At 34.5% G+C, this 12,795-nt stretch overlaps 1 protein-coding gene across 1 annotated transcript; it reads left to right on the forward strand.

The window, feature by feature from the left end:
* The first annotated feature begins 1,082 nt into the window (after positions 1 to 1,082).
* On the forward strand, positions 1,083 to 4,583 carry LOC145105369 (ACT-like superfamily protein). Its single transcript, XM_079042489.1, has 8 exons — positions 1,083 to 1,270; positions 1,842 to 1,920; positions 2,006 to 2,057; positions 2,221 to 2,335; positions 2,668 to 2,735; positions 2,829 to 3,527; positions 3,755 to 3,859; positions 4,097 to 4,583. Exons 2-8 carry the CDS (start codon positions 1,850 to 1,852, stop codon positions 4,439 to 4,441), a joined length of 1,455 nt encoding a protein of 484 aa, XP_078898615.1. The 5' UTR covers positions 1,083 to 1,270; positions 1,842 to 1,849; the 3' UTR covers positions 4,442 to 4,583.
* Positions 4,584 to 12,795: the final 8,212 nt, after the last annotated feature.

Consider the following 12,795-nt stretch of genomic DNA (forward strand, 5'->3'; position numbering starts at 1 on the left):
ATAAGGAAGTGTCCCACCACTCCCTTCCACTCTCTTCATCCTTAAGAACTAGATCATAGTATCTATGAAAAGTGGACGTAAAAAAATACAGTTGTCATCTGTAAGCGACCATTTCATTTTTGTGAAACCCGGTCATATTATCCGCTAAATAAAAGGCTAGACGGCACATATTAAAAAAATACAATTTGTTTCTGTGTACGGATGTTTTGAGTTTAGAAAACCAGATACTAAACAAACTCCCATGTATTTGGAATCAGTTATATTTTTGAAGGATGATTTATATACCAAAATAATCTCTGAAACGTGTTTAAAACGGGTTAAAATATGGGGTTCTAGACTTCTAGGTACTTGATTTTTATTTTTATTTATTTATTTATTTATTATTTTTTTCAAAGGTATTATGGATGATATTATTAGAAAACTACTCATCAATTACCGACATAACGCACATGGAGAAAAAGGAATGGTGGATATATGTTATAGAAGTCTACATAAAATGCTTGAATTGGGTGGATTTGATCATTTGACTAATTTCTCTAGGTATTTCAAGTATTGTTTTCTTATCTAAACTACTATGGTAATTGAATAGAAAGCCGATACGTCAAGTCAAGATTACCATAAGTGTTCATATCTTTTTGGATTAAATGTACACATTTGCACCATCTTATCAAACCATCAAAAAGGTGCACGTACTTTGATTCTCATGCATAAAGACTTACATAAAATGGCAATCTTTGTAATTTATTCTCAAATATTTCCGAATCCCAAATTTTAAACTCAAAAAACTCATTATTACCATGTTTTACAGTGATAATACCGAATAAATAGAGAATTCGAATTCAAAATGTTGGTAACTTATAGAAGTTATCATTTTAATTAACAAATACAATACAGCTACAAAGCTGAAAATGGTCAAATAATCAAATCCAAAAGTTGGACAAAAGTGCCCTTGAAATTTACTTGTTTCTCTTTGGAACCATTTTGGGTAGACTTTTCTTCAAACATATCTCCACCACTAACTTTCCTCCATTCTTATTTAAAGCCAGACTATTTAATCAATCCTTCTCTCCATTTAACAAGCTTTTATTCCCCAGATTAGCAACTCCCTTATCTCTCTCTTTCTTTCTCTCTCTCAACTTTCTCTTCGAAAATTATGCAGTCGATTCATCTTCTTCTTCAAGAGAGAGAGAACTGAATATTCATTCTTAAGATTAATAGATTCACCGGTCGCCGCCGTCTCCTCCCACCCAGTACTGTTGCATTTCCATAGGTGCATGCTCTTTCGTTTCTCTTTAACTATTATATGCATGCATTCAATCCTTTATGTATTTGCAAGGTTTTCCCAATTGAAACGTATACAAGAAAACCCTCAAATCCATCGTTTCTTTTTTGATTTCATGGATTCTTTTATAGATCAAATGATATATTAATGATCAGGAGGAACATCTATAGATAAATATCATATATATGTACGATTTTTTCCTTCGATAATGTATGTATGGAAATATGATATTCTGGAGCCGTAAGATGGTATTCAAGATATTTGTTAGTAATATATTGCTGAATATAACATTTTGGCTACATTATCATAAACCCTGATCAAGATTGGATCGTCAGTACTTGAAAAGTAATTGGCTCTATTTTGTATCGATCAGTGATCAAAAATACCTCGCAATTTTTAGTGTTGAATACCGATTGTATTTATGGTTTTAATTAAATACCAAACAAAAAAAGAATGAAACAAGAGAACTGTTATCCTGAGTTGTGCATCTCTCATAATCTTTTATAATCCATATTAGGGTTTTTATATCACCGGTGAAACTTTTAATTTGTTGGTGCAGTTTGCATTATGACAAGAGCTTTTTCACCCTACTTTGATCCCGAATTTGATTCTCTTTCAGAAAGGATAAACGGCCCACCGTAAGTGATACCTTATATATGATCGATGATGATCACAACTACTTCTAAAGAAATTATCATTAATTCTCGTTCAACCCGCTTTCAGTTGCAGAGTGACCTTTGACAATGAAAGCTTAGAGGATCGTACCATCGTGAAGGTAAAAATTAAGGAACATATGGGTGCTATTTAATTTATGAGGCTAAATGAGCTAACTTTAAGGTCTTTCTCGAGATATATACAAAATTAGAGCTCAGCTCCTTAGCCAAAGAAAGAGAGAAAGAATTAACTGTATCATTTGATTTTTGTTGAGTAAAATCCAGATTGATTGTGTAAAGAAGCAAGGGCAACTCCTGGATGTGGTGCAGGTTTTAACTGAAGTCAACTTAACTATCTCAAAAGGCTATATATCTTCTGATGCCGGATGGTTCATGGATGGTATTTTGACTTAATTTCCACATAATCTTCTCCAAATTACAAATCGACATCAACTATTTTAGTTTTTTACAAATTCACAGTGTTCTGTCAAAGTCAAGCACAGTATTTTTCAATATAGAAAATTGAGAATTAAAATTCTAGTTTTTGAACCTTGAAACACATGATAGTGTAACACATTATAATGTACTTTAAGATAACCATAAAAATTCACATCAAGCTGAAGTTAAAAGTCTGATTCGAATTTGACATTTAACAGTCAAAATTGAATATAAAGGTGTTTATCATACATTATAAGACTAACTTATTAATATAGCGCTTAACAAAACATGCAGTTTTTCATGTTAAAGATGAGAATGGCAAGAAAGTTACTGATCAAAATATCATCAACTACATCCAGCAGGTAATTGTTACATGACAACAAAATCAAGAACTTATACCATCATATATAGTTTTAGATACACAACTTTTGACAAGATCTTTTGTTGAGACACAGGCTATAGGATCGAATCGGGCAGCTGCATCAAATATCACAACTCAAACAAGAAAACTTCTTGACACCGATCTACATGGAGAACCAACAGCTATTGAAATGACAGCAACGGATCGACCCGGTTTATTTTCCGAGATATCAGCAGCCTTAGCTGATCTCCAATGCAACATTGTTGAAGCCCATGCATGGAGCCATAATGCCCGTTTGGCTTGTGTAGCCTACATCAATGATCAATCATCAGATACTCGTATTGATGGAAACCGCCTTGCAGCCATTGAACATCACCTGAACACCATCCTGCATGCCTCTATCACACCAGAAAACACTTGCCCACAGTCCTCATCACAACACAAAGATGTTAAATCCACTGGCCTTATAGTTGCAGGTGGTAGTGAAGGCACCATGACCACTGTTGAAAGGCGGTTGCATCAACTCTTGCTTTCAGTTCAAGACTTTGATGTGCCGCCTACAAGGCCGGAATGTCCTCCTGGGATCTCACTTGGAATGGATTCTGGTGGTGATCAAGAGGCTGAAAAGGCTAGTGTGATGATAGAGAATTGTGCTGAGAAGGGATATTCGATAGTTACAGTGCAATGCAAGGATAGAAGAAGACTTATGTTTGATACGGTTTGCACACTTGCAGATATGCAATATGTCATCCCTCATGCTTCTGTGGATTCTCATGGAGGCTATGCCTTTCAGGTATGTCATCATCCAACTATTTTTGTCCAAATAGAAACATCAATGACCGCTAATGAGCTACATAAAACCAATAAAAAGATTTTATGAAGCTTTTGTTTGTAGTATATCTATGCCTATCATGCATCTTTAACGAGTTGGAGAAAGTGTAATTGAAGTTATTTTATCACTGCTTAATTATCTAAACGAACATATATGAACTTTATGCAACAATGTAAATGTTTCAACAGGAGTACTTTGTGAGAAAGATCGATGGAGGTGCATTGAGCACTGAGAGTGAGAAGCAGCATGCTATGAAATGCCTAGAGGCCGCAGTGGAGCGTCGCGTATGTGAGGTATATTATGGCCCTTGCTTGAATTAATTAAGAACATTTTAATGTTATATTGCAAGAATGTGATCATGTGAATGTCCCATGATCACATTCTCTGGATTTGAAATCACCGGTCCAAAACATGCTATTTTGAGAGATTGCTAACCCTGATCCAGAAACAGTTTATTTCCATCACTTATGAGGCCTATTAGATCATCATATCATTGAGATGTAATGTTTTAGATGTTCATGTTTGTGCAGGGAATCCGGCTAGAATTATGTGCAAATAACAGGGTAGGGCTGCTTTCAGACATAACAAGGGTTCTTCGGGAGAATGGGCTAGTTGTATTGAGAGCAGATTTAGCAACGAAAATGGACAAATGTGTTGATATTACGTTCTATGTGAGGGACATATTCGGCAACAAGGTGGACATGGAGTTTGTGAAATCCATGAAGAGAGAGATGGGTTTAATAGATCTAGCAGTGAAGAATGAGAAAGTTGTGAAGCCAAACTCAGCACCTGCAGCGAAGCCCAGGTTTTCCATTGGAGATATCTTCAAATCTCAGATTGAAAGGCTTTCACACAGTCTTGTGACTTACATGTAAATAAGTTGGTTCTCTAGGGTTCATTCATTTAGGGTTTTATTCTCTGTTTTTAGTTTTTTTAATTTTTGCAGAATTTGTACATAAATAAGCAAAGTTATGTTAGGGTTGTACATATACCACTTCCACTTTTTGATTGCATCCATCCCTCTTAATAATCTTTGCATCTTGATGCTCATTGATCATACAATCTTAAAAACAGGACCTTCTAAAAGTAAGAAACAACAATTTTTGTTTATATAACAATTTATGTTATAAAGTGCTGTACAATATACAAATTGTACAATTCTCTAAAACATAAATTATTACGAATAGCAAATAGTTGTGTACGGATCAACTTCCACAAGTATAACCCTTGTCATCAATGATTTCGGGCAACCAACTAATGCAATACTATTAGAAAACATGCCTTTAATGATGTGCGAACTATGACTTGCATTATCTCTATGACACGTAAGAGTGCGTGTCATAAAAAATGTCATCTATTTTAAAATTTAAAGGATTTAGTACACGCATTTTTGCGTGTCCTAAATTATCTGTCATTTTATATTTTTTAGGTAGCGTGTCTTTTAATAGATAAAGCGAAAAGAAATCCAAAAAAAATTAAAAAAAAAACCGTTGATAATTTCTCAAAAACATCTCTTAGGTTAGCACTTCTTTCTTCACCCAGCTCCATCGCCTCCAACATTTAGGGTTTAGAGACGACGGAACAAGAAGGTAGGAGATCTCCTCATCAATCGGAGCTACCATTTTAACCACCTAATCGACGCCTCCACCTTCTAGCATCACCACCTTCTCGTCTCTTTCCCTTCCACCATGTATTCTCGTTTCCAACTTTGAAATACTAAAATCAGCCTAACCTCCCATTTCTCTTGCTTTCTCTAAGTCTTACCTAAGATTTTTGGCGGTGAAATACAAAAGTCGCCCGGTGAAATCGACCGGAGACGTCGACCGTTTCCAGTCCCTAGAAATTGTAAAGTCAACTTCACCACTTTCAACCTCGTCATTTTCGAAGTCGGTCGTGCCCACATGAAATCGACAGTGATTTAAAGTTTCCAATGTCGTTACTCTACCAGTCTTGAATCTACCCCCTTGTTATTTTCGTTGAGTGGTTCAACTCCTCTATATTTTAAACAACATTCAAACCAGGGGCTTCTTTTTGTGAATCTGACTCTTTTGCATTTATAGCAGGTCGGTGTTATTGTTTTATTCTTTTGTTTTACGTCTAAGCTAGAATTATCTTTCATATTTCTTCAATACACATATGGTGTTAAATGATATGATTAACTGATAATTTCTTGATATTTCATATAACCCTTTAACCTCTTTAATTTGGTTTGAAATATTTGTTATTTGTGTGTTAAAACTTTCGTACATAACCCTTTTCCGTCCTTTATCAACAATTTTAGATTTAAATGAACTTTTGTAAAGTGAAAAAAAGATAGGAGTAATTCTCCTTTTTGGTCATCGTTTGGTGATTATTGCAAGTAAAAAATGTGTGCTTTTTTAAAACACAAAATGGAGTTTTAGTAATATTGTTTAATGCTAAATGGTTTCCAAATGTTGGCTTGAGGATAATGCATTGCATAAAACCAACTCCTAATCTAGATTCCCTATGCAACATTATTATTCTAAGGTTGTTAGGTATATCTCCACTACACCATGTAGTTGAGTGATGTTACTCCAACATAAACAATGCAGAAAACGAAAAAAAAAAAACAACTAACCTTTTCTCTATATGATATTCCCATTTTTTCCCTTAGACCCAAATCAAACCATGACAATAACCAAGCAAATAAAAGTAAATAGAGAATAACACAAAGATTTACGTGGTTCAGAAATTCCTACATCCACAACAGAAGATAGAGTCTTTTGTATTAGGTTAAGAAATTGACCCTTATTTTCCCTCTATAATTTACATGATATATTTTCTGCTCTCTTCACTGAGTATAACATAACAAGAAACGAGTCATTTAACTTGGGCCAAAACAGTTGGGCTATTAACAAAAGTAATTGGGCTACCAACTTACAGTTCTCCACCACGAACAGCATTTGATAGACCTAAAATTTTGGACGATTTGCACACCTTGATATGTAGAACTCAATCCGGCTGCACCATTTGACCATGGTTTCGTATGTACCCTTATTTGGGATCAAGTCATCGTAGTTCACTTCATTGGGTGATAACTCCTCCTCACCCTGACACTGCCATGCAAGGCCATTTCCCTCAAGGGAAATCAACACCGATTAATATTAAGCAGGTTCAAGCAATGCTTAAACTTGCCACCTAGTACCACCTTGGTTAACATGTCTGTTGGGTTCTAATATGTATGCACCTTCATAAGAGAAATATCACCATCCTCTATGACATCCCACATAAATGATATCTGACATTTATATGTTTGGTACAAGCATCATAAACTTAATTCTTAGTTAAGTGAATTGCAATTTGACTATCGCACCATAAGTCTACACAATCTTGCCCAAACCCCAAATCATATAAAAAAAACCCCGCAACCACAATGCTTCTTTCACTCCCTTTATTATATCCATTTACTCAGCCTATGTGGTATAAAGTGTTACTGTTGCTTGTAGGCTCGACCGCCAACTAACTGGAGCACAGTATATTTTAAACACATAACCAGTAGTAGATCAACATCTATCCAGATCACCAACATGATATGAATCCACAAATCCAGTGATTTGACATGTATCTCCACCAAATCATAAACCTATATCAATGGTTCCTTTCAAATACCTTATGACCCATTTCACAGCTTCCCAATGTGCCTTCCCCTGGTTTGCCATGAACCTACTGATCACACTGACTGCCTATGAAATATCTAGACGTGTACATACCATGACATACATCAAACTGCCAACTATACTGGCATAAGGCACACACTCCATGTATGTCTTATCTTATGCTATAGTGGGAGATTGTCTACTAGAGAGTTTAAAATCTGGAGCCAATGGAGTCACCATTAACTTGGCATCTTGTATCTCGAACCTTGCAATAACCCGCTCAATGTAGCCTTTTTGGCTCAAGAACAATCGATGATTCGACCTCTCTCTTCTAATCCTCATACCCAATATTTTCTTAGCAATTCCTACTTCCTTCATCTCAAACTCTTTACCAAGTTGAGATTTCAACCTATCTATCTCCACCTTGCTCTTCGAAGCAATAAGCATGTCATCCACATACAAAAGAAGATAGATATAATTGACGAGTTTTATAGGTTATATTTAAAAATCATGTGGCGGAAAAACTTAACCCTTAAGTTCACATGCAACCTATTTGGATCTAAGTTTTCTCTATTGAATGTTATAATCTATGAACATCAAAGAACCCTAGGAGTACCTATTTTCAAAATTCATAAAGTTTTAGGGTTTACATACCTTTTTTATTATTGTAGTAAATAGTCAACAATTCCTTCTTGAACAAGCTTCAGAAAGCAAACACCAGAAATCTCTTGCCTCTAATGGTTTGTACCCAAAATCTAGCAATTGAATACTTGAGAGGAGAGAGGAGGGAGGATATAATTTTCGGATTTTCTTCTTGAGAAAGGGGTGGCCGAAAATTTAAGGTCTAAGGCTCCTTATATAGCCGAATTAGGAAACCCTGGAAACCCTAATTTGAATATAATACTAATATCTCAAATTAGGTAATTATCCACATTCCTAATTATCCTTAAGGATTAATCTAGAAACCCTAAGGAGGCTCCAAATATTCGGCCTACCCTAGATTATTCTATAATCTTTCTCTTATTCAACTATTAAACAATTACAGCTTAGGTCATTGCACTTTTAATTAATCAAATTAATCCCAAAATTAATTCTAATTAATTTCTAATTAACTATTAATTAAATAATATTATTTCTAATTAATGTATTAACCTCATAATATATTAATAAATTATTTATTCCTATTTATTAATCTTATAATAAACCAATAAATCAACCTCTCTCTCTCTCTAAAAAGTCATTCTGTCAATTACTAGTTTTGATGGCAACCGAAAAGGACTTTGCTTTTAATTCAAGTATATACCAATTTAGTTATTGGCTTAGACACCTAATCCAACAGTCTCCCACTTAGATAAGTCTATAACTACAATTTCAAGTATGACCTCTCAATTAAACAACAAAGAGTGCTTTCCAAAGCAACTTCCAGACTCTGATCTGATTAGACATCGGTCCTAAGATAAGTGATCAAATATTCATCCATTCTACAAGATATCGTATGGACATGAGACATGGATTACAATAAATCTTTTGTCCAAAATTTTGTTTCCCGATTTCCCGATTTGTGATGACCTCATAAGACTACTAATTGAACACATCAGTTTAGTCCTGGCTGCCAAATCACCAAGGGGCCCAAAGATACCGCTTTTCCTATTAGGGCAAAAAGAACAAATAAATTTTGACTCGTGTGCTTGTATATTTTACTCACCAAATCATGCATGACACTACGTTTTATAACATCACGTTACCGATGCATTTTCTTAACACCAATGCACAACCGACTAGTAAAGTAAAACTCATATGTCTCCATTTCACGAATATAAGATATTATCATCTCAAAATTACTCATGATAAAATCCATGAAGTAATTCTCTGAGCGTGAGTTTATCCAATACTCAAAATCTCCATTTTCTATGTACTCATGAATATTGTAGCAACCATTGCAATGTATAATCTCTATAGACAATCTACAATCCATTCATGACAGTCTTGATTCACTACTTACTTCTAAAAGCATGAGCGACTGTGGAATTTAGAATAATTAAATTATTTAGGAAGTAAAACTTGCAAAACGAAACACAAGAATAAAAAATTGAAAAAGGCGGTAACCATAATCATAAATAATCTTTATTATTTAATCACCAATGTCAATTTCATTTATTTTATTACAAGTTTAAAAATATCAACTAACTACTAAAACTAATATCATCTCTCAAGCTTATGCTCCTAGCATGGTGGTTATGCTTAACCCTACTCAGAGCCTTCGTGAAAGGATCTGCAGGATTATCGTCTGAGGATACTCACTTCACTATAAGATGACCTTTTTCAACCCTATGTCTTATGTAATGGTACTTCATGTCGATATGCTTGGATCTACCATGATACTTGGGCTCTTTGGTCAAAGCATCTGCACCTTCATTATCACAGTAAAATTCCAATGGCTCTTGAATGGTCGGGACTACTATGAAATCACCGATGAAGTTCTTCAACCAAGCCGCCTCCTTCGATGCCTCACTCGTTGTGATGTACTCTGATTCACAAGTAGAATCAGCCACTGTATCCTGCTTGGAACTTTTTGAAGCCACTGCTCCACTATTTAACACAAATACCCAACTTAACTGAGAACAAAAGTTGTGTCGATCTTCCTGAAAGTTGGCGTCACTATATCCAGTTACTCTTAACGTATCACTGCCACCAAGGACTAGAATTACATCCTTCGTCCTTCGTAGATACTTAATAATGTTCTTTACTGCAGTCCAATGAGCTCTACTAGGATTTCCCTGAAATCGGCTAACCTTGCTAAAAGTATATGACACATCACGGCGAGTACATGTCATAGCATACATGATCGAACCTATAGCCGAAGCATATGAGACTCAACTCATCTCAGCTATTTCTTCATCTGTACTAGGGTTTTAAGTCTTACTCAACTTGGCATTGCTCTGACTAGACGGTTCCCCTTTCTTGGAGTTTTCCATACAAAACTGCTTTAGTATTTTATCCAAGTAAGTACTCTGACTAAGACCAATAAGTCTTTTTTTTTTTCTATCCCTCGGAATCCTTATCCCAAGAATATAGGCTGCTTCTCCTAGATCCTTCATGGCGAAACACTTCCCAAGCAAATATTTCACTTCTTGCAAGGTCAGTATGTCATTTCCAATAAGGAATATGTCATCAACATACAAAAACAGGAAAGTTACTATACTCCCACTAGCTTTTACATAAACAATACTCATCCTCACTCCTAGAGAAGCCAAATTCCTTGACTTTCTCATGGAAGCAAAGATCCAACTGCGGAAAGCTTTTTTCAATCCATAAATGTATTTCTCAAGCTTACACACCATATTAGGAAACTTTGCATGTACAAAACCCTATAGATGACTCATGTAAACATCCTTAGACAACTTCTCATTAAGGAAAGGAGTTTGACATCCATCTGCCATATTTCATAATCATGAAAAACAACGATGACAAACATTATCCTGCTAGACTTTATCTTAGCCACTAGTGAAAAGGTTGTTGGATAAGGTGTCTAAGTCCGTAACTATATTTGGTATGTACATGACCCGACCCGACATGGTCCATTTGGGTTGCACTTCACCGAAACAATTTGGATGGATAATCTTTTGAGAATGGTATATTTAAGATTTATTAATATATTATAAGTTATAATATATTAATATGAAATCATATTGTTTAATTAGTATTGATCAAGAATTAATTTGGAATTAATTTAGTGATAAAAAAGAGACTAATTAAATATGGATTCTTATATATATATAGAATGGGCCAATGTTCATTTAGGATGGGCTAAGCTTGCATGGATAGTCCATGGAGATTTTAACCCATGGATCCTATGGAAATGAAAGGTCATGGGTATTAGGGTTTACATGGATGTAACCCTTATCCACCATACTATATTAAGAGGTCTTTGGCACATGAATGACACTAGTGTGTGAGTGAACAAGAGTGGGCCGATTTCTCTAGTGCATACTATTCTCTCAAGCTTTCCAAGTTGGTTTTGTGATTTGTGATTCCACTTGAGGCATCCACATTATTGGTGCTAAGCTCTCAAGATTCCAAGCAATCAACCACAAGAAAAGGTATGTTATTCTACTAAGGTTTTTATATTACAAGTACCCCATAACATGCTAGTTAGGTTGAGAACCTTGGAAAATCAAATTTGCATGTATAATAGAGAAAACATAGATCCAAGGTTTCTAGGGTTGCATGTACACCATATGAGTGTTATAATGCTCAAAACCCATCAGTGGTATCAGAGCCTAGGCTTGTTTTCATTATACTTGATGCAAAATGCTTGAAAAAGTCGAAAAACTGTTCACTGTTCAATGGAATCGCCGAGTCAATGGGGGGACTCGATGAGTCCAAGTGTAAACTCATCCTACTCATCGAGTAGGTTCTTTGCACTCGGCGAGTAGGAGGCCCTGTGTGCAGATTTTCGAGTTTTGCTGTTGGAAATGGACTAGAATCATTCCCCTAAACTGTTTTGGACTTATAAAACCTGTTTTTGGTGTGGTAATGATTATGCTAATCCATTTTCAATGGTTATTATCAAATTTTCAAGTTTTATATATGTTTATATGATTCTTGAAATTGTTGATATGAATGTTCATACTTATGGGTTTTAGTAGATCATAGGAATTATTTCCAAATTGTTTGTTAGTGTAATTCTTTATCTAAATGCCAATTAATGGACTCCATAACTTGTCCTCAAGTTATGGAATTCCAAAAGTCTTTTCTTTAAAACCATTAAAACTCATAAGTTATAGAAATGAAAAGTTTTTGAATAGTTTCATAACTTGCCCTCAAGTTTTGGAATTTGTAAAGTCTCACACACACTTTAATTCCAAATCCTAGAGTTTTAAAAGTTAAAATTCAACCCTTATACTTTATAGTATTATAAGTTAATATATATATATATATATATATATATATATATATATATATATATATATATATATATATATATATATATATATATAGGATATAGATCCGGTAAGATTTTTTTTTTTTGGTAGGAAGGTAAGAAGTTTTTTTTCTACATATTTTTTTGACGAACAAAATAAATGAATCACTAGATGATTCATTTGTAAGATGATTCACAAGAAAAAATTCCCAAAAAAACATATTTATGATTCATTTTTAAGTAAATTAAGAAAAAATTCACTTTTATGACAATTTTAGTGAATAACAGCAAAATCATTGTATAAATGAATCATCAAGATGTTTTTTAAGAATTTTTTCTTGTGAATCATCTTACAATTGAATCATCTAATGATTCATTTTGTTTGTTCGCGAAAAAAATATGTAGGAAAAAAACTTCTTACCTTCCTACCAAAAATTTCCTTCTTATTTGATCTTGACTCTCTCTCTCTCTCTCTCTCTCTATATATATATATATATATATATATATATATATATATATATATATATATATATATATAAGAGCAAGTCAGTCTTACTGTTAGTAGGCCTCATTCACGAAGCCGGTCTATAAGGGGGGGTATAAGGTTGTTGCCTATAAAATGGCAGCTTAATGGGTGTCCACTCTCACCCACCGCTTCCTTGACTGGTGGAGGGTCGTTAGCCGAACG

Source organism: Lactuca virosa, chromosome 1 (genome assembly GCF_052849685.1).
Source record: "Lactuca virosa cultivar CGN04683 chromosome 1, Lactuca_virosa_CGN04683_v6, whole genome shotgun sequence".
NCBI classification, from domain to species: Eukaryota; Viridiplantae; Streptophyta; class Magnoliopsida; order Asterales; family Asteraceae; genus Lactuca; species Lactuca virosa.

Excerpts from the sequence above, each read along its gene's own strand:
- LOC145105369 (XM_079042489.1), top strand. The coding sequence starts at position 1,850 with ATGACAAGAGCTTTTTCACCCTACTTTGATCCCGAATTTGATTCTCTT. Across the intron at positions 1,921-2,005 it reads GAAAGGATAAACGGCCCACC|TTGCAGAGTGACCTTTGACA; the intron begins GTAAGTGATACC and ends ACCCGCTTTCAG. Across the intron at positions 2,058-2,220 it reads AGGATCGTACCATCGTGAAG|ATTGATTGTGTAAAGAAGCA; the intron begins GTAAAAATTAAG and ends AGTAAAATCCAG.